Source organism: Cibotium barometz, chromosome 7 (assembly GCF_041138505.1).
Source record: "Cibotium barometz isolate CiBa-2024 chromosome 7, ASM4113850v1, whole genome shotgun sequence".
NCBI lineage: Eukaryota > Viridiplantae > Streptophyta > Polypodiopsida > Cyatheales > Cibotiaceae > Cibotium > Cibotium barometz.
In genome coordinates this window covers 24,365,551-24,389,191 of record NC_141052.1, presented here as the reverse complement: position 1 = coordinate 24,389,191, position 23,641 = coordinate 24,365,551, and the positions used below count along the sequence as shown (strand labels likewise).

At 46.9% G+C, this 23,641-nt stretch overlaps 1 protein-coding gene across 2 annotated transcripts in view; it reads right to left on the bottom strand.

Annotated features, from left to right (window-relative positions):
- The window catches only part of NOA1 (P-loop containing nucleoside triphosphate hydrolases superfamily protein), a 66,683-nt gene that overhangs the window by 12,385 nt on the left and 30,657 nt on the right, over positions 1 to 23,641 (bottom strand). The window contains exons 2-5 of one of the 2 annotated variants that reach the window (XM_086800364.1): positions 2,804 to 2,989; positions 2,576 to 2,662; positions 2,339 to 2,418; positions 1,416 to 1,497 (exon numbers count right to left, since the gene is read on the bottom strand). In XM_086800364.1, coding sequence (XP_086656490.1) covers positions 1,416 to 1,497; positions 2,339 to 2,418; positions 2,576 to 2,662; positions 2,804 to 2,989 — 435 coding nt within the window. The remainder of the gene's footprint in view (positions 1 to 1,415; positions 1,498 to 2,338; positions 2,419 to 2,575; positions 2,663 to 2,803; positions 2,990 to 23,641) is intronic. The other variant, XM_086800365.1, reaches the window with a different exon arrangement.

Below are 23,641 nucleotides of genomic sequence, written 5' to 3'. Positions count from 1 at the left end.
GTAAGAGGCCGAGGAGGCGTTCGAGATGGTGCTGTCGAGGAAGTCCGAGCTGTGATGGAAGCGGGAGCTACTGTGGGGCTCCTCTAAGGCAGGAGGAGAGGACACCTTGCCCGCAAGGTCTACTGCAGGCTCTGCAAAAATATCCTGTAATGTTTCTCTGTAGGGTATGTTACCTTGGATTCCGCCATGCCGGGCCCACTGACGAACTCTTCAGGGCAGGCTGCTCAGGGTTGCCTCGCCTACAGGAGGGAATCAAGGGCAAAGGCTGCAGGCGGCAGGATGGAGCACAACTAGGCTCCACTGGCTTTCAAAACTCTGGAGGCATTGCATGCAGTAGTGCGTGTCGTCTGCCCCTCATTGAAGTGACGGCAAGGGCAAGAGTGTGTAATGTGGCCCATCTAGCGGCAGATGAAGCACCACCCTGGTAAATCAAAAAAATTGATCAGTTGCAAGAAGCAGAAGCCATCTACAGCAACTCAATCCCAATATGACACGGGCTATTCTCCCATAAAGCTATGAGCTCTCGAAGGGTAGGGAGTCTTGCTACCTGAGGGACGGCGGCTGCCACCTTCCGGGACTCCATAACTTGGCAGATACAGAGCCCAATTACCAAGAGAAGCTCAAGGTTATCCTTTGGAGGCCGGGGAAGCGAACCGTGACCCAGAAGCCAGTCACGCCCCCAGCGGGTCTGAATCAGGAGAGAAGTCGTGCCTCCACCAGCCGAACTACACACGAGCACCACAAACTGCAACCGGGCTCATTGACATGATCTTCTCCGCAAGGGTGGCCAAGCCAAACTAAATTCCGATCTGCCCGCTTTTCAAGAAGCTGAATTTCTACGATGCGCTCCTGCTCGCTGATGATGGCAACTTGCTGGAGATCTCGAATCTGCTGACCACGGGCAAGTCTACTGCTAATGAACTTGCAGACCAGGGTTGTGGCTTGCTACCATCGAGTCCTCAAAGGGGGAAAAACCAGAAGACGTTGACCAAAGACGAGGGGAAACAATAAGTGCTGAAGATTGGTGAGATGGGGGAGGGGAAAGAGGAGGGGAAACAATAAGCGCTGAAGATTGGTGGGAAGGAGGAGAGGAAAGAGGATGGAATTTGAGGCCGGGAGGAAGAAAAAAGGTTTTTTCTTTCTTTCTTCTTTTTTTTTCCCTTTTTTTCTTTTTTTTTCTTTTTTTTCTTTTTTTTCTTTTTTCTTTTTTTTTTTGGGGGGGAGGGGGGGGGGGGGGGGGGGCGGGGGGGGGCGGGGTGCAGAAAGGGAGGTGGGGGAGCAAAGGGCTGTGGGCAGGAGGTTGGAGGCAGAAGTGAAGAAGAGCGAAACTTTTACATTTCTAATTCACATTAATCAACACACCTTCAAATCAAACCTGAATACTTGAAAATGCATAAATTATGTAGCTTTCGCACCTGCCTTTGTTGACGGATATAAGAGACCACACTCGAAATGCCCACTAAGGACTTTGAACTTGTCAAATGAACAGATATTACGCTACAACACAAGTTAACAATTCTATCAGATAGGGACCTACAAAGCACAAGCACAGCCATTATCCTAGGGTACAGCCATATATCATCATGATTCGCACCATCAAAACTCTCCACAAAATTTAAACCAATAATATCTCAAGTACTAAGACAACGCCAAAATGAGCTGTAATAAATGAACAAGCAATCAATAGCAAGTGCATGCACATTGCATCACATTGCATATAAATTAATGCACACTGTGTGAAGCTTTCTTTCTATTATCATAGACCTTTTCATGGTTAAAAGAATCACGAGGCCTTGGGGCTTTCCTTGGGGAACTATTGGAATAAAACCAACCCTCTATGGCTGTTTATCAATCATCATCTTAGCCTACTAGGTTTCCTATCTACACAGAAGGGTCTCTGTTAATGCCTAGATTGTGAAATTTATTCTCCTTAAGAACTAAGCTTACTTCTCCTAGCAGCGACTTCAAGTCCCATCCCATTTCAAGCATGCCTTTTCTCTTTCCAACATCCTCTTGGGTAAACAGACAAAAGTATGCAACTCCACAAGTTTGACAACAATTTCCTTGTCCAGTACCATCCAACAATTTCTAAATGATCTTAGTGATAAAAGCAATGTTCCACCCTCAGTGCCTTCTTGTACCCCAGTTCCCACTAGCTCTAGTTGCAAGGCCAGCCTGGAATCCAGATCCTGGTTTAAACCCTACTTGAAGATCAAGTTAATAACCTGATGGTAGAAGAAACCCCTCTCGGAGGTCGTGGGATGGCAAGACTGGAAGAAGAGCAATGTGTACTCTAAAGCCTTCTAAAAATAAAGGATATTTACATTCATAAACTTACTTTAGCTTCTTTCGCGTTATAAACTCCAGGATCCAGTCGCCAACAGCAGTCAAGTTTGTACCCCTTGGAAGGAGGTCGATCTGATATAACCCAAAAAATTAATAAATGCATACTAGAAAAAGGGGAAAGCTGTTTGTTATGATCATTATCATACAAAACCTCACGTGGAGATGTGTTGTTTGTTACAGCATTACCATACAAGATCTTGCATGAAAGTATGAAAATATTATAGCCCACCTTAGTTGCTACAAGTACAATGGGATTAGCTCCAACAAGGTCACGTATCCGTGCGAGAAAACTTCCATTGAAATCAACAATGTCCACCTGCAAATCATAAACTTTTAACATGCAAACCCTTAAAAGCAAAGCTAAAAGAATAAATATTGGCAGAACATCTTAACCAAGAAAAACCATCAGGACATTCTCAATCATGTACAACTTGGGAGCTAGCTGTTGAAAGGCTACCAGATTTATGATCAATGCCTTCTCATTACAAAGATGTGAGAGCTCCACACGAAGTTGCTCAGCTGAAACGAAATTCTTTTCACTACCATAACCACCATGTCCACCCACCGCAGGAATCATCTGACCATGTGTCAATGAGCGGCATCTTGCACATAGAACAGTCCTTAGCTGATGGTGCTTCTTTTTCTATACCAAGAAAAAGGAGACCCTTTCATATCAGAATAGATGAAGTGACACTCCCTACAGTAAATTGTTGATACATCTTAAATGTCTTGAATTCAAAAAAAAAAACTTTTAATGATTTCATGAACAAAAAAACAAGCATGGATTTACACTGGACTAATCTTCAATTTACTGCCTTCAGGATGATTTCATGAAAGTTTTAGTAGCTAGTTAGCTTGCAGTGGAAAACAAGGTTCCTTTATATCCAATTGAAAGTTCTTTTGTTTTGACTTGAAGTCAGGAAGAAAGTCTATGTAGCTATTTAATAGTAGACACTAAGGGCATGTCTCAAAATTGAAGCCTATGTATGAATATAAAAAAGTAATCCCTCTATCGAGGTAGAAATCTAACAAAAGGAGGGACCCCCTTCATAGCTAGCCACTTTGGAAGGAAGATTACATGTGACGTTCGGAAGAGCCATACTCAGGCCTGTAGCACCACGTAATCTCCAAACAGGACAGGATGGGCAAGAAAGCTTCCCTCTATTCCTACATGGCCCTTTTTGTCACGTGCATCCCGCACTTGGATGCCACGTAGACATTCTGTACAGAAGGTGCAGGACCTGGGATGGTGAACTGGTCCCATGTGAGCCCAGTCCGGGACGAGTCAGCCAGGGATCCATCTCAGTCGTCCGAGGTCAGGTGTGCATTGTCCTGCACATGAGTCCAAGGTCAGGTGTGCAATGTCCTGCACAAGAAGCAGTGCCAGTCCGCGCTGTGAGTCTCCCTCTGGAATGATGTCAGATGTGCTGAGTATCTGGTTTGCAACTGGATGCCAGGCCTCTGTAGGCATGTAGGTTGCATGAAGAGATGGGGCCAGCCCATAGGGCTACCCCAGTGTAGGTATTTGCATATGCATACTTTGATGGGCATGGGGGAGGTGTAGAACCACCCCCAAGGGGCCAGGAGGGCCCAAGACCTTGCCCACCAGCCAAGGCAAGGGCTGGAGGGGCAGTCGGCCAGCTCCAGACCCTCTGGACAGGCAGCCGACAGGGGGTATAAGCCCTAGGCAGCAGTCGGCCAGGTGTGGGGGGCAGCCCCACACCTCTGCGTTGAATGCCCAGCAGCCAGAAGGCTGTCCCAGAGCCATGCGCAGGCTGGACAGCCATCAGACAAGTGTGAAAACACTTAATTATGGTGTGAATTGAATTATTGCACAAGACACAGTCGTGGGGCTGTTATAAACAGGCCGACTGCATGATTTGGGAAGTATAAAAGCCCAAGTCATAATTCATTCATAGCATCTCACAATTCACCAAGAGCTCCAAGCAACCAAGGGCCAGGACAGCCAAGAACAGTGCTAAAGCTAAGGGGTGAAGGACTGAAGGTCAAGGGCAGGTTTTCCAGCCAAGAAAAGGTCAAGTACTTTGTATTTGTTCAGTTTTACATCATTCTAATAAAGCAAATACACCATCCGTGGTGGGGGCCCTACAGAGGGTAATTGGGACCCAATACTGTGTCCTTCTCCATCTCCCCCTTCTCTCTCTATTTTCTGCACATCGTCTTTCAGTTTTGTGCGTTAATTCCGTCGCGAAAAGAGTGCTGTTTTCTGAGTTTTGAAGTACCGATCCTTCTCCGAAGCTTCCGCATATTACAGTGGTATCAGAGCCTACTTCAAGGACGAAGATTCAGCAAAGAAAACCAGAAAATTTTTCGCTCGTGTGGTTGGTTTTTAGACGCCGGTGGACTACCCCTTTCGGAGTGACTCCTGTCCCTCGAAGGACGGTTGGTTTTTAGCCTCCGGAAGCCTCCGGAAGTCTCCCACACAGCCAGTGGATGGTCAGATTGCGTTCCGGAAAGGAATTGCAGATTCCCGCTATGGCGAGCTTTGGCGACGAGAGAGAACCAGAACCATGGGACCAGAGTGCACCAGGCAGCCCAGCTAGGGCACCCGGCTTGAGTGTACAAGACATGTTCCAGCAGATGATGCGAGCAATCGCAGACCAGACAACCAAGTTGGACGAGCAGAAGGCGCGGATTTTGGCTCTGGAGGAGCGTTCTCGCTCTCCAGCGTCGCGTTTTCCATCTCCTCCTCCCTCTCCTTCCGTACCCCAGATACCAGATCCTCGTCACAGGGACCCTCTCGAGGGGTCACAGCCGCAGTCAAGCTCCTTGCTTGCGAGGCAGATACAGGCATTGGAGATTCGACAACGAGAAGACGAAGCCATGCGACGAGTGGAACACGAGCATTACCTCCGAGCTTTGGACGCCAGATTGACACCGGCGGCGCCCTCGAATCATTTTCCCGAGAAAATGAACTTCAGTAAGTATAATGGTAAACTCGATCCCACTACTCTGTATTCATGGTTACATCAATTTGAAGCTTACTTTGCCGCAGTTAGGAAATCAGATATTGACAAAGTGATCTTAGCCAGTTGGTATTTGGAAGGTGAGGCCATTCCTTGGTGGACTCAGTGGGCTCACGCCCACACCAGATCAGGTATGGCAGCTTATGGGTGGGACGAGTTCGTCCGTGACCTTAAGCAGCGGTTTTTACCGCCCCACTACCTTGAGCGACTCGAAGACGAGTTCAGGGGAGCGCGTCAGAACGCGCAACCAGTCCTTCAGTTTGCCAATAGAATTTCGACCTTGTGTCTACAATTAGGCTTATCTGATGCGGACAAGAAAGGGCAGTTTTTGTATGGCCTGGACACGCATATCCAGTGGGAGGTGCGTATGTTTAGACCAGCCACCTTTGAGGACGCACTCTCGCTTGCGCAGAGTGCAGAAATGAAACACAATGGTGGCAAGCCCAAGACTTCCCAGCCGGCTTCTCCCAAGGCTAACGCCTCGGGGGGCAAAAGCCAGAACCAGACGGGGTCTTCCCCAGGACAGAGCCCGGGAGCCTCTGGCTCCAAGAACTCGAACAATGCGTCTAAGCTTACTCCAGACCAGAAAGCGGAGGCAGGCAAGACAGGTGGCAAGTTGAGTGCTGAGGAGCTTTCTCAGTACAGGAAGGAGGGTAGATGTTACTTTTGTCACACAAAAGGACATACTTCTCGGGATTGCCCGAAGAAGCCTCCAAAGCCCGCCGCCGCCTCCACAGCTTCAGTGGTGAGCACAGCTCCCACACAGACCCCAGTGGCTACCCCTAGTTCTTCAAACCCCGGTGCTTCAGTCGGAGCAATTATTAGCCGGGAGCTCGAAGATAAGCAGAAGGGCGCCCATGACCAGGAGTATGAGCGCAACGAATTGCTCAAGTCCTTTGGCTACATAGGTGGCCAGAGAGTCGTTGTCTTGTTTGACAGCGGCAGCACGGAGGATGTGATCACGGAAGAGGCCGCTAGGCGTGCCCGCTTCGAGCTCACTCCGGTGGACAAACAAGTTGAGGGTTTTAGCACAGGTATGACTACGAGCGTCAAGTATGAAGCTCTAGGTGCTAAATTAGTCATTCAGGGCATAGAGTTTGTGCGTGACTTTATGGTTGCCCCTCTTGTAGGAGCAGACATAATTTTGGGTATCCAGTGGTTTCACAAGTTCCTTCCTGATGTCAAGTGGGACAAGCACACGTTCCAGATTGATCGGAATGTGTCAAACACCCCTGTGACCATTAAGTGTGAGCCAGGTATTCCAAACTTTCCGCTCATAAGCCACTTGCAGGCTAAGAGAGCAGTCAGGAAAGGCGCACAGTGTGCGATGATTTACATCCAGACAGCCCAGACGGTGGCCAGTGCTTCCGAGAAGTACTCGGTTCTCCATGAAAAGTTCCAGAAGATTTTTCTTCGGGACAGTCTCCCTCCCCAGCTTCCCCCGTCCAGACCGGAGGATCACAAGATTGACCTCCTCCCAGGCTCGGAACCCCCGAGCAAGTTTCCGTATCGCCTTTCTAAGGCAATGGAATCGGAGTTGGACCGCCAACTCCAAGAATTGTTGCAAGCTGGCTTCATCCGCCCCAGCGTGTCGCCGTTTGCAGCACCGATCTTATTTGTCAAGAAGAAAGATGGGTCTTCTCGGTTGTGTGTCGATTATCGTGCACTCAACAAGCTGACTATCAAGAGCAGATTCCCGATGCCTCGCATTGACTATATTCTGGAGAGGCTGAATGGAGCTAAGGTGTTCTCTAAATTGGATTTAAAGAGTGGGTACCACCAGGTTCGGATTGTTGAGGGGGACATCCCCAAGACAGCTTTCCGTACAGAACGGGCCCACTATGAATTTGTGGTCATGCCATTTGGTTTGACGAACGCCCCAGCTACATTTAACCGCATGATGATGCGTATTTTCCGGGAGTTGATAGGAGTGTGTGTGTTCATCTTTTTGGACGACATACTCATATTTTCAGCTACAGTTGAGCAGCATGACATTGATGTGGAGAAAGTCCTTAAGTTGCTGGAAAGCAACGAGCTCTATATCAATGAAAAGAAGTCAGAATTTTATCTGTTCCAGGTGCATTACTTGGGATATATAATCAGTGCCGAAGGCATTCGACTTGATCCGGCTAAAGTAGCCGAGATTGTTAACTGGGAAGTACCTCAGACTGCTTATGACATTAGATCATTTGTGGGTATATGCCAGGCATATTCCACCCACATTGACAAGTTTTCTGATCTCTCGGCAGACCTCACCGATCTGCTAAAGGGAGTGAAAACAAGGAGGCAAAAGATTCGAATGACTCCACGAGCGTTGGAGGCATTCCAGAACCTCAAGGTGGCTTTGTCAGAAGCACCTTGTCTAGCCCTTGCCTCGTGGGACGAACCATTTCAGGTGATCACCGATGCGAGTAACATCGCAATTGGAGGTGTATTGCAACAGAATGGTCATCCAGTAGCTTACATGTCTCGTAAGTTACTGCCCGCCGAAAAGAATTACTCAGTCTACGATCGTGAACTCCTAGCAGTCATTCAGGCCTTGAAACATTGGAAACATTTCCTGTATGGCCGTGACTTCGAGGTCCGCACTGACCATCAGGCATTGCGCTGGATTCAGACGATGCCAAGTGCACAGTGGAGTGATCGACAGCACCGCTGGAGTCAGATATTCCAGCAGTTCGGTGGCATGATTGAGTACCTTCCAGGAAAGGCCAATCCAGTGGCCGATGCTTTGAGCAGGAAGGGACAAGTATCTACGATTCAGACCACTAGACTAGACCTTGTTGGTACAGGACTAGAAGACATGAAGCACACGTACGCGGATTCCGAGGAATTCGGTACACAGTGGGAACAGGCATTGGATGCCACAGGACCATGCCATTTTCTGATACGCGATGGTTGGCTTTACTACAAAGGCCGACTGTGTGTCATGAAATCATTCCGGGCAGCTCTTCTCCATGATGCCCATGACGCCATTACAGGTGGTCATAGGGGCATGAATTCGACTCTGGAGAAGTTAGAACGGCAATACTATTGGCCAAAGATGAGGCGTGATGTGTTTACTTATGTACAACGCTGTGACATTTGTCAAAAGGTGAAAGCTCCTCGTGGAAAGAAGATAGGGTTGTTACAGCCTTTGCCAATTCCTGAGGGTCCTTTCCAAGACATTTCGATGGACTTTGTCACAAATCTGCCTCCCAGTCCGAGTAAGCGTAATACACAGTGTTTGACTATTGTTGACAGGTTCAGCAAATTTGTGATGCTTATTCCTTGCAGGGCCAATGTGACCGCCGAGGATGTTGCCCAGCTTTTCATTCGGCATTGGTACCCGATTGGTGGGATTCCTAGGACCATAGTGTCAGACCGAGATGCCAAGTTTACCAGTCATTTTTGGAGGGCATTGTTTGATAATTTTGGTACTAAGTTGAATTTTTCCAGTGCATTCCACCCACAGACAGATGGCCAGACAGAGATATACAACCAGTTGGCCTTCGATGTGCTGAAGTGTTATGTCCACGATCAGCAAGGTAAGTGGGAATCGTTTTTGCCTTTAGTTCAAGCTGTTCTGAATGACTCTTTTTCTTCAGCTATTGGCAGGACTCCATATGAGGCAGCGTTTGGCAGGCCTTTCCAGTCGTTGTTCACCAGGACCTCGTCTTCAGTACCGGAGGCGAACAGAGTGACGGAGTCTTACCAGGAGATACTAGAGTCCGTCAAAGACAGATTGGCTAAAGCGCAAGAGGCCTACACTCGACAGGCCAATAAAGACCGAAGGGACATGAAGTTTTCGGAAGGAGATTGGGTATATCTTCGGATTATGAAGCAAAGATTAAAGCAGGTGGGCAAGCGATGCCCAAAGTTGTCTTTCAGGAGCTTCGGACCCTTCCCCATCCGGAAAAAGATTAATGAGGTGTCTATGCAGTTAAAGCTACCTCCGAGTTGGACTATGCACGATGTATTTCATGTCAGTTGGTTAAAGCCATATGCAGGTCCACCCCCTTCAGAGGTCAAAGACGAAGCGGAACCAGACATCATTGATGAAGCCGAAGTAATGGTTCCAGAACAGATCCTTCTGCACCGTTTCAAGCATGGCTCAGGCCGAAGACTACGACAGTTCCTCACGAAGTTTCAAGACCGAGGAACTCATGAAGCGGTATGGCTCGACAAAGAATTCTTCGAGGACTATCCGGCTTTATTGACGGATTATTTGGAGGCTATGCAGCTTCCGTCAAGTTAAGCAGAAGGGGATGTCACGTGCATCCCGCACTTGGATGCCACGTAGACATTCTGTACAGAAGGTGCAGGACCTGGGATGGTGAACTGGTCCCATGTGAGCCCAGTCCGGGACGAGTCAGCCAGGGATCCATCTCAGTCGTCCGAGGTCAGGTGTGCATTGTCCTGCACATGAGTCCAAGGTCAGGTGTGCAATGTCCTGCACAAGAAGCAGTGCCAGTCCGCGCTGTGAGTCTCCCTCTGGAATGATGTCAGATGTGCTGAGTATCTGGTTTGCAACTGGATGCCAGGCCTCTGTAGGCATGTAGGTTGCATGAAGAGATGGGGCCAGCCCATAGGGCTACCCCAGTGTAGGTATTTGCATATGCATACTTTGATGGGCATGGGGGAGGTGTAGAACCACCCCCAAGGGGCCAGGAGGGCCCAAGACCTTGCCCACCAGCCAAGGCAAGGGCTGGAGGGGCAGTCGGCCAGCTCCAGACCCTCTGGACAGGCAGCCGACAGGGGGTATAAGCCCTAGGCAGCAGTCGGCCAGGTGTGGGGGGCAGCCCCACACCTCTGCGTTGAATGCCCAGCAGCCAGAAGGCTGTCCCAGAGCCATGCGCAGGCTGGACAGCCATCAGACAAGTGTGAAAACACTTAATTATGGTGTGAATTGAATTATTGCACAAGACACAGTCGTGGGGCTGTTATAAACAGGCCGACTGCATGATTTGGGAAGTATAAAAGCCCAAGTCATAATTCATTCATAGCATCTCACAATTCACCAAGAGCTCCAAGCAACCAAGGGCCAGGACAGCCAAGAACAGTGCTAAAGCTAAGGGGTGAAGGACTGAAGGTCAAGGGCAGGTTTTCCAGCCAAGAAAAGGTCAAGTACTTTGTATTTGTTCAGTTTTACATCATTCTAATAAAGCAAATACACCATCCGTGGTGGGGGCCCTACAGAGGGTAATTGGGACCCAATACTGTGTCCTTCTCCATCTCCCCCTTCTCTCTCTATTTTCTGCACATCGTCTTTCAGTTTTGTGCGTTAATTCCGTCGCGAAAAGAGTGCTGTTTTCTGAGTTTTGAAGTACCGATCCTTCTCCGAAGCTTCCGCATATTACACTTTTGCTGCCATGTAGGCGTTTCTATCAGCCATTTGGGATATGAAAAGGGCTTGTATAAACGGCACTCGCAGACTTTAGTCTTGCGGCAGCCTGCTAGCCAGTTCTGCCAAGCTGTGAGACTGCTAATTAGCTCCCTGCAGGAGTCCAGGGTGTCACCAATTGGCCGACCATTTGGTCCATCTCCAGTTTTTGCGTCTCGTTCACTTGAGGCCAGGCCGGTGTCTCGTGTGAAGAGGCCAGTATTTCGCTGACATGGACGGGAGCCAGACTGGTGCCACCCGTGTGTTAGCAGGATGGTGTCGTATGGACGGGAGCCAGACCAGTGCCACCCGTGTATGACCTGGACTGTGTTCGACCCATGGGATTGTCACGCCATGGAAGAACCAGTATTCGTGCCGTGTTTTGCCTATGGGACTGTCACACCATAGGGAGACTCGTGCCTAGAACTGTGTCTTACCTATGGGACTGTCACTCCATAGGAAGACCAGGTTTTTATGTTTTTATGTCGTGCCAGTTTTGTGCCGACAGATATTTTGTACTTGTTCCATGAACGGGAGATATGTCCATGTTACTATTTGCACATGCACACATATTTTGCATGTTTGAAACTGTTTTCGCATGACATGTATTTGTGTGTTTGCCTGCTTGACGTGTTACTTACTGAGCGGGGACGCCTGCCAGTGAGTCGTGAAGTCTGCTCTGTATTCTGACAAGTTTTGGTGCATGTGAACAGGTGGTAAGTATGTTGCACATGTTGTTTTTATTATTTTATCTCTAACCTCTTATTTTATAAGGTTAGGTGTTCACATTTATTTAAAAGTGGGCACCCCCTTTGGGCACCCACTTAGGGGCCAAGGTGGTGGGTGTGGGGGTGGGCATGGTCACCTACCCACACTAGCCCCCCACTTGCATGCGTGGAATTCACTAGAGAAGACTTCACTTCAATTTTATTAAAAAAAACCTCCCTCCTTCAAGCGTAAAAACATCATCGCTTCATCTTACGTGAAGGAACCGGCGACCACCTCTTCGCTGCTGCCTCCTCCATGCAAGCCGTGCATGCTGCTGTACGGCTGCTTCTCCCTCCTCTACCAGGCGACTGATATACTGCTGCACCCACAGGCGGCTAAATTCCAGCAGGCTGCGCTGCCCTAACCTCTGCGCCAGCTTTACCTGCAGGCTGCCCACCTTCTACAGTATCCTCCTATCTATACAGGCTGCGTGAGCTTTCCTGCAGGCGGCTGCTTCACCTCATACACAGCCGACTGCTTCTATTCGACTGCAACTTCTACTCCCCACAGGCGGCTGCAGCAAGTATCCCTCTTCTCATACAAGGTGGTTGCACTTGCTTTTCAGCAGGTTTCCCTTTTACTCTTGCAAGCAACTGTGGGAGTACACTCTCTTCATAACAGGCTGCTCCTCCACACAGCAGCCAGGTCTCTCTCTTCCCTTGCAAGTGGGTACTCCTCCTTTCACAGCAGGCGGCTGTGGACTCTTGCGGTGGTGGCACATCTTCTCCACTGGCAATCTACAAGGGGACTTTGCATCTCCTGGGTGGCTTCATCAAACCACGGGTATTGGTTTTCTATCAACCATCCACAAGTAAGTGAATTTCAGATTTAAGTAAAATATTTTATGTTTAAATCTGGTAAGGGATTCATCCCGCTCGGCCAACACCCGTTCGGTGCCGGGTTGTCCAAGCTATATTGGCGAACCTCGGTCCAAAGGTGCTGAGATCGGGAGAGCCAGGCGTTAGTACGAGAGCGCCTGTTTGTGCGTGGTCTCGGAACACCAGTGAGGCGCTCTCCGCGGAGTCCAGTGAAAGCACAGGACCGTAGAGATTGGACCACACTAGTGGTCGTTCTGCTTCGAGCTTCTACATCGAAATTCGAGCATATTTGTTTGGTACTGTTTTCATATGTACATGGACATTATCTGGTTCTTGGAACCCATGGAGCATTGTATTCATTAAATACTCCCAATAAATATATCATATGTTGAGGGGGGGGTCGGCCCGTTCCGGCCCCAGTGCTGGTGTCCATCTTTCCATTTCATTTCATTTAAATTTCAAGTTGTATTAAGTTGTCCATTTCAAATTTGTGGTTTTAAAGTTGTGCTATTAAGCGTGTGGGTGTCCAACGGAGACTTTCCCACTTGACGGGATCGGTTTCATTGGTATCAGAGCACGGTTGTTTCCCTCTTCCTAGTGGGGAAACGAACCTGTGTACTGGACATCCCGCTTTTAGCAAACTTAAAACACAATGGACAGCCAAGGCAACCCTTTGGAAGTGCCAAATTCGAGGGGTCCATCTAGTGCCTCTCGTGGGTCTGATGCCCTGCGAGGAAGACACAAGCCCCTTGAAAGGGTTATGGATAGTGAATCCAAGGGTCAACTGTCTCCAGGAAAGACAGTTATGCTTGAACAAGAGCCTGATGCTATGAGGGCTGAAATGGAACATATGAGAAAACTTTTGCAGGCTTAAGAGCAAGAGTTAAAGTTCTTGCATGAAGATCCACATCTGCAAAGTGCTATTGAAGCCAGGAAGGCTGATGCTATGGTTGATGTAACTTTTGAATCAATGGCTCGTGAAGTGGGCAAGAAACCAAGGGAGTTGGCACTTGCCTATCTCCTTCGCAAGGGTGATATCAAAGAGGGGGATGACGGAGAGCTGAAATTCAGAAATCCACCTCGTTTGAAGCATGGAGATCCCGCATCCCAAAGGTTGAAATCTTTTATGCAAAAGGAAGAGGTGACTGTCACCTCTCGACATGCATCTTCTCCCCAAGGCACTAAGCCTGACAGATATATGTATGCCAGTGCTCATGGAGGGCATGAAAGTCACATGCATGTCAGACATGTATCTCATGGTGACAGGTCTACTTCCAAAAAAATTTTGCCTTCTGAGTTGTCTCATGCAGAGACCATGCCATATGCAGGTAAGTCACATGCATCTGAGTTTCGAGTTCGTGGAGCACATGCCACCGTGCCCCATGAAGCTTCTATGTTGGCCCATGGAGCCCATGCAGACAGGGCTGCCCCGTTGGATAAGGGGAAAAGAAAAAGAGAAGACCATGAGCCTCATGCCAGGAAGCTCAAGGAATTCAAAGCAGGTGATAAATCTGTCAAATTTGATGTCTTTCATGGTAAACATGATGCTTCTAAGGTGTTAGCATTTGTGGCACAGTTCGACATTGCTTTTAGCGATGAGGATTTCACAGAAAAGTCAAAGGTGCGCCATGCTAGCATGTTTTTGAAAGGGACTGCTGCTCATTGGTGGATCACTGAAAAGATCACCAAGGATCCCATTTCTACTTGGAAAGAATTCAAGGATAAATTTTATGCTCAGTTCTTGCCACCCAATGCAGAGCAAACCCTCACTCAAAAGTGGGACAGGCTGGAACAAAGAGACAATGAGAGTGTGCAACAGTATGTTAACAAATTCTGGAAAGTGTTGCTGGAAGTGACTCCCTTTATGCAAATCACTGAAGATGAAAGAAAGAGGAAGTTTCGTTCTGGACTGCAACCAGCATATAGATCGGGTATTGAATTGCACCCAAAACATACGTTGCAACAACTTACAGCTTCTGCTCTTGCTACGGAGCAATTGGTGCTCAAGATCAAGCAGGATCAAGGAGGTTCCAAGGGGAAGGACAAGGCTGCCCCAAATCAGCAAAAGGGTGGACAGCCACCTAAAAAGAACTTCCGGGAGCCTTACAAGGGTGGTAAAGCTGAAAATAACACATCTAAAGATCAGGGCCCAAGAAAGAACAAATTCGGATTAACCCCGGAGCAAAGAGAGCAATATGCCAAGGATGGAAAATGCTTTTCTTGTGGTAGCAAAGACCATATGTTTCGGCAATGCCCAGATCGCAAACCAAAGCACGAGGACAAGCACACCAAAGCTAATGTACATGCAGTTCCTGATGTGCAAGGAAATACAGGTCATGATGCAAAAGAGCGAATGGTTTGCAAGGCTTGGGGGCAAATCAAGGATCAGCCCGCACTCTTCATGTTTGATGACTGTGCAACTGACAATTTCATCTCTATGCAAATGGCAGCTGCATTGGGTATTGAGGTTGAAAACATGGGACCTCAGATTGAAGCCGAAGCTGCATTTATTGGTAAAGAGGTGCAGGTTACCCCTTTGATAGGGAAGTTGCGCATCCATATCCAGGGCTACCTTGACAATGAGCATTTCTTAGTTGCTCCACTGAACGGATGTGATGTATTGTTGGGCAAGCCATGGCATCATAGGCTTGAGCCCCGCAAAGACTACAAGTCCAATATGATTTCTTTTATGCATAAAGGCCGCATGCATTTTATTGATGCTGGCAAAGAAGGGGATTCCATCCCACTTGTATCACACATCCAAATTAATAAAGCAATGAAAAACAGTCTTTCAGCGTACTTGGTTTTTGTGCGTGATAGTCTTGTGCCAAATCATCAAAATGTGGATGCTATGTCTAATGATAGGCTGAATTTTCTTAATGCATTCAAAGACTGTTTTGCTGACTCGTTGCCAGGTGAATTACCTCCCCAAAGGCCCGAAGATCACCGTATAGATCTTGTGCCAGGTAGTTCTCCTCCTAACAAACCCGCATACCGAGTGAGTGCCGCACAACAAGAAGAAATCATGAAGCAGGTAAACGAGCTTTTAGAGAAAGGTTTGGTTCAGCCCAGTTCCTCACCTTACTGCTCTCCTGTGCTTCTTGTTCAAAAGAAGGACGGATCATTCCGTATGTGTGTGGACTATAGAGCTTTGAACAAGCTTACCATCAAGAACAGATTTCCTATTCCACGTATTGATGATATCTTGGATAAGCTTGATGGCTCAGCTTGTTTTAGCAGACTTGATTTGAAGAGTGGTTATCACCAAATACGCGTGGTGCCACAAGATGTCCATACGACTGCATTCAGGACAGCCTTCGGATTATATGAATTCTTGGTAATGCCTTTTGGTCTCACCAATGCTCCTGCTACTTTTAATCGTATGATGGATAGGATATTCCGACTCCATCATAAGTTTACAGGAGTCTTCTTTGATGATATCTTGGTTTTCTCCAAGAATGAGCAAGAACACAGAACTCATTTGGTCACAGTGTTCGAAGAGTTGCGGAAGCATAAACTTTTCGTCAATGCCAAGAAAAGTGAGTTTTTCCTTTCAGAGATTCATTATCTGGGACATATTGTATCCAAGGATGGAGTTACAATGGATCCTGCAAAGATAGAGACCATTCGGAATTGGCCCGAATTGCAAAACGTACATCAAGTACGTAGTTTTCTGGGATTATGTTCGTACTACAGGCGTTTCATAAGGCATTTTGCTATGATTCTCAAGCATGCGATCATATGTGGTCCAGTATTGATTGTTCCTGACTTGCACAAGTCATTCGTGGTTGAATGTGATGCTTGTGGTGATTGCTTAGGAGCTGTCCTAAATCAAGAAGGGCATGCAGTTGCATACGAGAGCCGTCGTTTGCATGATGCTGAGCTTCATATGGATATCTATGAGAAAGAGCTCTTGGCTGTAATTCACGCCTTAAAGATTTGGAAACATTACCTTCTTGGGGCTGAATTTGTAGTCAAGACAGATCATCAAAGCTTGAGATACTTTCTATCTCAAACCAAGCTTTCAGAGAAGCAGATGAGAATGGCAAACTTTCTTTCCATGTTTCATTTTCAGATTGTGCATACTCCACGAAAGAAAAATGTGGTGGCCGATGCACTATCTAGGAGGCCTTATGTTGCTGCAGTCTCAGTGGCCTCTCATGGAGATCTATCTGCTATGAGAGATTTGTATCATTTGGATGCTGATTTTTGCCATATATGGACTGATTTGATGGCTGGTCATTCACATGCCTCTTATGTTATCAACGAGGGTTATCTAAAGAAGGATAATTGCCTATGTGTGGTGAAGGATTTGCGTCCAAAGGTTATGGACGAATGTCACGCTCCACCTTATGCTGGTCATAGAGGTATTATGCCTACTACTCGCATGATCCAGAGATATTTCTTTTGGCCAAGCATGCGTAAAGACATTGAGGCTTATGTGCGTGCATGTATTACTTGCCAAAAGGTGAAATTTGACAGGCAAAAGCCTCCAGGTTTGCTTCAGCCATTGCCTATTCCCTCGCAACCTTGGGAAAGTATCACGATGGATTTTATTATGGATTTGCCTAGATCTCAGCATGGGAATGATGCTATTTGGACTATTGTGGACAGGTTTAGCAAGCAAGCTCACTTCTTGCCCGTCAAGAAAACCATCAAAGCTGATCATATGGTAAAGCTTTTTCTTGCTAATATTTTCAAGCATCATGGTATGCCTAAATCCATTGTTGGGGATAGAGATCCCAGGACTACAAGCCTATTTTGGAGGGCATTGTTTGATTTATTGAAATGTTATGTGGCAGATCAAAAGAGTGCATGGGAGAAGTATCTTCCACTTGTTGAGTTTGCCTACAATAATACGATCCATGCCTCCACAGGAAAGGCTCCGTTTGAGATTATTTATGGCAGAGTGGTCTTGCCACCCATCCTTCGTACCAAGGATGAGATTTTTGCAGCTGATGAATATGTTCGTGACTTGGATGTTGCCTTTGGTCAGGTGCGGACAGCCATAGCAAGATCTCAGGATAAGCATAAAATGGCTGCTGACAAGCATAGAAGGGACATGGAAATCAAAGAAGGTGATTGGGTATTGCTGAAATTTGAGAAGGTTAGGCTTCGGAAGAGGCCAGGACGAGAAGGATCATATCCTAAGCTTTCTCCTCGCTATTATGAACCCTTCAAGGTGATTCACAAGATCAATGAAGTGTCCTACAGGCTTGCTTTACCTAGTCATTGGAAGATTCACAATGCTTTTCATGTGAGTCTATTTCGGAAATATGTGGGGCCAGATCCTGATGAGCCTGTCACAGAAGATCCGCCAGAGATTGAAGAGCTTGAGGAGATCCTCCAGCCAGAACAGATTGTTTTTCACAAGGAGAGAAAGCTACCTGCAGGAAAGCTTTCCAGGAGATACCTTGTGAAGTTTAAAAATTATTTGCCTATTGATGCCAAATGGGTAAATGAGGATTATTTTGCAGATTATCCGCAGTTGTTGCAGGCATATCTTGAGGCTTTTCAGTTGAGGTCAACTCTTTAGAAGCCCGGGGGTATGTCACCAATTGGCCGACCATTTGGTCCATCTCCAGTTTTTGCGTCTCGTTCACTTGAGGCCAGGCCGGTGTCTCGTGTGAAGAGGCCAGTATTTCGCTGACATGGACGGGAGCCAGACTGGTGCCACCCGTGTGTTAGCAGGATGGTGTCGTATGGACGGGAGCCAGACCAGTGCCACCCGTGTATGACGTGGACTGTGTTCGACCCATGGGATTGTCACGCCATGGAAGAACCAGTATTCGTGCCGTGTTTTGCCTATGGGACTGTCACACCATAGGGAGACTCGTGCCTGGAACTGTGTCTTACCTATGGGACTGTCACTCCATAGGAAGACCAGGTTTTTATGTTTTTATGTCGTGCCAGTTTTGTGCCGACAGATATTTTGTACTTGTTCCATGAACGGGAGATATGTCCATGTTACTATTTGCACATGCACACATATTTTGCATGTTTGAAACTATTTTCGCATGACATGTATTTGTGTGTTTGCCTGCTTGACGTGTTACTTACTGAGCGGGGACGCCTGCCAGTGAGTCGTGAAGTCTGCTCTGTATTCTGACAAGTTTTGGTGCATGTGAACAGGTGGTAAGTATGTTGCACATGTTGTTTTTATTATTTTATCTCTAACCTCTTATTTTATAAGGTTAGGTGTTCACATTTATTTAAAAGTGGGCACCCCCTTTGGGCACCCACTTAGGGGCCAAGGTGGGGAGCCCCACTTTAAGTGAGTGTGGGGGTGGGCATGGTCACCTACCCACACTAGCCCCCCACTTGCATGCGTGGAATTCACTAGAGAAGACTTCACTTCAATTTTATTAAAAAAAACCTCCCTCCTTCAAGCGTAAAAACATCATCGCTTCATCTTACGTGAAGGAACCGGCGACCACCTCTTCGCTGCTGCCTCCTCCATGCAAGCCGTGCATGCTGCTGTACGGCTGCTTCTCCCTCCTCTACCAGGCGACTGATATACTGCTGCACCCACAGGCGGCTAAATTCCAGCAGGCTGCGCTGCCCTAACCTCTGCGCCAGCTTTACCTGCAGGCTGCCCACCTTCTACAGTATCCTCCTATCTATACAGGCTGCGTGAGCTTTCCTGCAGGCGGCTGCTTCACCTCATACACAGCCGACTGCTTCTATTCGACTGCAACTTCTACTCCCCACAGGCGGCTGCAGCAAGTATCCCTCTTCTCATACAAGGTGGTTGCACTTGCTTTTCAGCAGGTTTCCCTTTTACTCTTGCAAGCAACTGTGGGAGTACACTCTCTTCATAACAGGCTGCTCCTCCACACAGCAGCCAGGTCTCTCTCTTCCCTTGCAAGTGGGTACTCCTCCTTTCACAGCAGGCGGCTGTGGACTCTTGCGGTGGTGGCACATCTTCTCCACTGGCAATCTACAAGGGGACTTTGCATCTCCTGGGTGGCTTCATCAAACCACGGGTATCGGTTTTCTATCAACCATCCACAAGTAAGTGAATTTCAGATTTAAGTAAAATATTTTATGTTTAAATCTGGTAAGGGATTCATCCCGCTCGGCCAACACCCGTTCGGTGCCGGGTTGTCCAAGCTATATTGGCGAACCTCGGTCCAAAGGTGCTGAGATCGGGAGAGCCAGGCGTTAGTACGAGAGCGCCTGTTTGTGCGTGGTCTCGGAACACCAGTGAGGCGCTCTCCGCGGAGTCCAGTGAAAGCACAGGACTGTAGAGATTGGACCACACTAGTGGTCGTTCTGCTTCGAGCTTCTACATCGAAATTCGAGCATATTTGTTTGGTACTGTTTTCATATGTACATGGACATTATCTGGTTCTTGGAACCCATGGAGCATTGTATTCATTAAATACTCCCAATAAATATATCATATGTTGAGGGGGGGGTCGGCCCGTTCCGGCCCCAGTGCTGGTGTCCATCTTTCCATTTCATTTCATTTAAATTTCAAGTTGTATTAAGTTGTCCATTTCAAATTTGTGGTTTTAAAGTTGTGCTATTAAGCGTGTGGGTGTCCAACGGAGACTTTCCCACTTGACGGGATCGGTTTCACAGGGTCACAGTGAAGGCCCAAGAATTCTTGGATATCTGTCTCGCCTCAATGATACTATGATCTCCTAATACCCCACACAGTGTGCCACGCTTGTGCCATTTTCCTTGAAGCAAAGTTCAAGGCCCATCTCCGTTGCCCAGGCAAACACTCCCCAAAAGAGAAATTATTTGGGCGCTCGTCAATGCAGAGATGCATGATGCTCTACACACCTGTTGTGCAACCAGGCAGTCCCAATTTCCAAAGATAGTGGCAATGGGATTCCCATGCCCCAAGCGACAATGCACCACTGGTCCATGAAAGAGTTGAAGGAGCGAAAACTACTCCACAAGCATAGCCAAAACTGTGTGAGGATGGAGCCCACTGGTCCATGAAGACAGTATATGTCCATTTCACCACCTGTCAATCCTCTTTTTGGAGTTCCTCTGGGAAAAAGGGAAAATGTCAATAATACCATTTTATCAGCGCATGAAGGAAGTGAATAGTCAAAGGAAAGTGGGAATGCAGTCAAGAATTCTTCCACCGAGAAGAACGAGCAACAAGCAATCTTGCTCAAGAGGATATTGATTGGGCATCAAAGCATATCGATCTCTATTGATGAAATTACTGATGACATGTGTTAGGAGATTAGTGTAGATGATGAGACTGATGCATTTGGTCTATGAGATCTCCTTACCCTTGTGTTTTGTAGGAGGGGACCCTTAAGTGGGTAGTTGGACCCCATCTGGTGTCGACTCTCCATCTTCTATCTCTACAGCTCTTATCTCCTTGTTCAAGAATTAAAGTGGACTGCTTAAACTCACTCAAACACAAGGTATAAAGAAGGCCTTGTTGTGTGTTACACAATCATATCGATTGCATCGCAGTTCTTGCGTCAAAGCCTGAGTCTCTGATATCAATGTAGCATGAGTACTTTGCGGAAGCAGTTTAGATGGCAATCAGATAAAGATTGGCGGATAAAGATTGGCGCAAAGACAGGCGGAAGTACAAGCACCCGCCAACATGCGTAGAGTGAAAAAACAGATTATTGTGGCTAATCCCGAGTGTCCAAAGTACCCAAAAGCGTGCGCAAGCAAGGAAACTTGCATAATCAGCCAGTCTTTGGTGATATCTTCCAAAGATCCAGAAATACTTCGAGAAACAACATCCTAGGAATCTCGCAGCCAAAGAAACAAATAATCTCAACAAAAAAACTTTGGTATCCAAACAAGCCCATAGTAAATGAGACACAGTCTCATTGCAACTTGAGCATCTCAAGAAGTAGAAGCTATCCTTCTTTTGGCTAGAGTTTCACCAGCAGGTAGCACTCCAACCAAGCATCGCCAAAGGAAAACTCTCTGCTTTAATGGCAATTTATTAGTCCATATCTTTTGGAGATTTTGTTTCCACCATTTGGCTGCTTTATCCATATTCCAAAGCCTATTCGTATGAGTACCAAGCATCGCCAAAGGAAAGCTCTCTACTCTAATGGCAATTTATTAGTCCACATCTTTTGGAGATCTTGTTTCCACCATTTGGCTGTCTTATCCATATTCCAAAGCCTATTCTTATCAGTAGTAATCCACGGCTCAGAAATTATCAATCTGTATCTCCGAGCAGTAGTGAGCTGCAACACGGGTACTTTGGGAAAACCAAGCTCATTTTTCTCCAACATCCAATCCAAGAATCTGTTCTCTCGAGAGACAGGTGGAATCACTTCAAATTGCTGCAATAAAGCTCTAATTTTCTGCCACAAACAGGTATGTAATGCATGCCCAAATTCCATTTCTTTTGTGCTTGCCAGAAGGTAAGTATTCTGCCATCCAGAGAGAGAAGATCCTGGATTAGACGAATATTTTTAAGTGGAAAGAAAATAGGATTTCCTTGGCTCCTGAACTGCAAGAGGTTCCAGAAAAAACTTTGCTCCAATGAACGCTCTCCAATCTCAATGAGTTACCTGCCGCTAAAGATCTTCCAGACCAATGCAAATACTAGAAGACTTTTTTCCAATTAGCAATCAATCTAGTAGTGAAAGGACAACCGGTACCTTCCCTTGCAACTCTCCAAGAAGCAAATCCCAATGTGTACATTGCCTTTTGCCAGAAGTCGATGCAGTGATGCCAAGGCTTTCCCAACAATACATCACATCCCTACAATGGTGCAACTAAGAAATTCTCATGATCATGGTACACCTAGATATGTATGCGCAACTTCCCAACGATAGGGGTCACTTGCACTTGCTCACTTGCTTTCCCACAAAAGTGGCCTCTGCCTCAATATGGGGTCCCATGTCCCCTAGATCTATGTTCAATGCGGATGCCATCTCCACAGAAATAAAGTTATCTATGGCACAATCATCAAACATAAAGAGTGTGGGCTGATCCTTGCGCTGTCCCCAAGCTTTGCAAACCATTCTCTCTTTGTCATTATTTCCTATATTCCCTTGCACATCAAGAATGGCATGCACATTGCTTCTCATTGTCCTTATTCTTGCATTTCAGACATTCACGAAACATGTGCTCTTGGCTGCCACATGAGAAGCATTTCCCCTCCTTAGCATATTGCTCCCTTTGCTCAACAGTTAGGCTAAATTTGTGCTTTTTCTGAGAAGCATCCTTGGGCTGCATATTTTCAGCCTTCTCTCCGCTCTTTACATCTTTCAGCCTTCTCTCCGCTCTTTACATCTTTCACAAAGGGTTTAGAATGTTGTCCAGCCCTTTGCATGTTATGACCAGCCCTCTCTTTTGTTAGCATATTCATCCCCATATTCTGCCCATGTATTGTGTCCACATTTGATCCCTTTTATGGCCCTTGGTTGTGGGCTGGCCACCCCTATTTTCACCCTATTTTTCCCTATTTTCTTGGTATTTTTCCTAGGTCAGGTGATGCTCCTCCAGTTGGCCAGCTCCCTTTGTCCAGTCGGCCAGTTCTTTTGTTCCAGTCAGCCAGCCCCTCATGACCTATATATAGATGGGCTAGCCTCTTCACTTTTCACTAGTTTGGTCATCTTTTGTATCCCTCACTTATGAAACCTTTATGTCTCTTGCTCAGGATTGCTTTGATTGCAGTATATTCAGCTTAGTTGCTTCATATCTCTCTCTCTATTGCACATGTCAGATCAGCACACTCTAGTGCTCATCTTGCTTCCGCTCTGTGTACTCTTTCATGGTATCATTGCTCTAGGTTCAGAGTTTACTCTGCTGCCCCAGTTTCTGCCCTGTTTTCAGCACCTTCTCTTTTGCGTTTTTTCTCAATTCTGTTGCTGGTTCGCTGAAGGCTTGGTGGCATCCGGTACCTATGGAGGACACTTCCTTCTTCTGAGGTGTGCGTTTTTTCCTTCTAAGATTGAGCCCGAGTTTTAGTGATGGCTGCCCTACCTACTCTTCATATGTACTTTGAGTCTGCAAAGTTCGATGGCTCCAACTATACTTTATGGAAGGTGAAGATGAAACCAGCCTTACGTGGAGTGGATCTCTGGGTACAGCTGCCAATGCCACCCCTCCCACACCCTTTCTACCGTTGGTGTGACTCAGGCCCAGATTGATGTTTGGCAGGCAAATGATCGTCGTGTTTTCTCCTTTCTGATGTTGAATTGTCAAGATTCTGTTCTCTCTCATGTGCATACAACAAATGAAGGCATTTGCAGATCTTTACGAGATTAAGTCTCTGGGTCAGATTTTGGCTTTGGAAAAGAAGCTTATGAATTCGTCAGTTTTTGCCTTTCCATCTTTATCTGCTTTCATCTCGAAGATAATGAAAGATCTCCGGGACGAGCTTGCTGTATGTGGCAAGAATATCT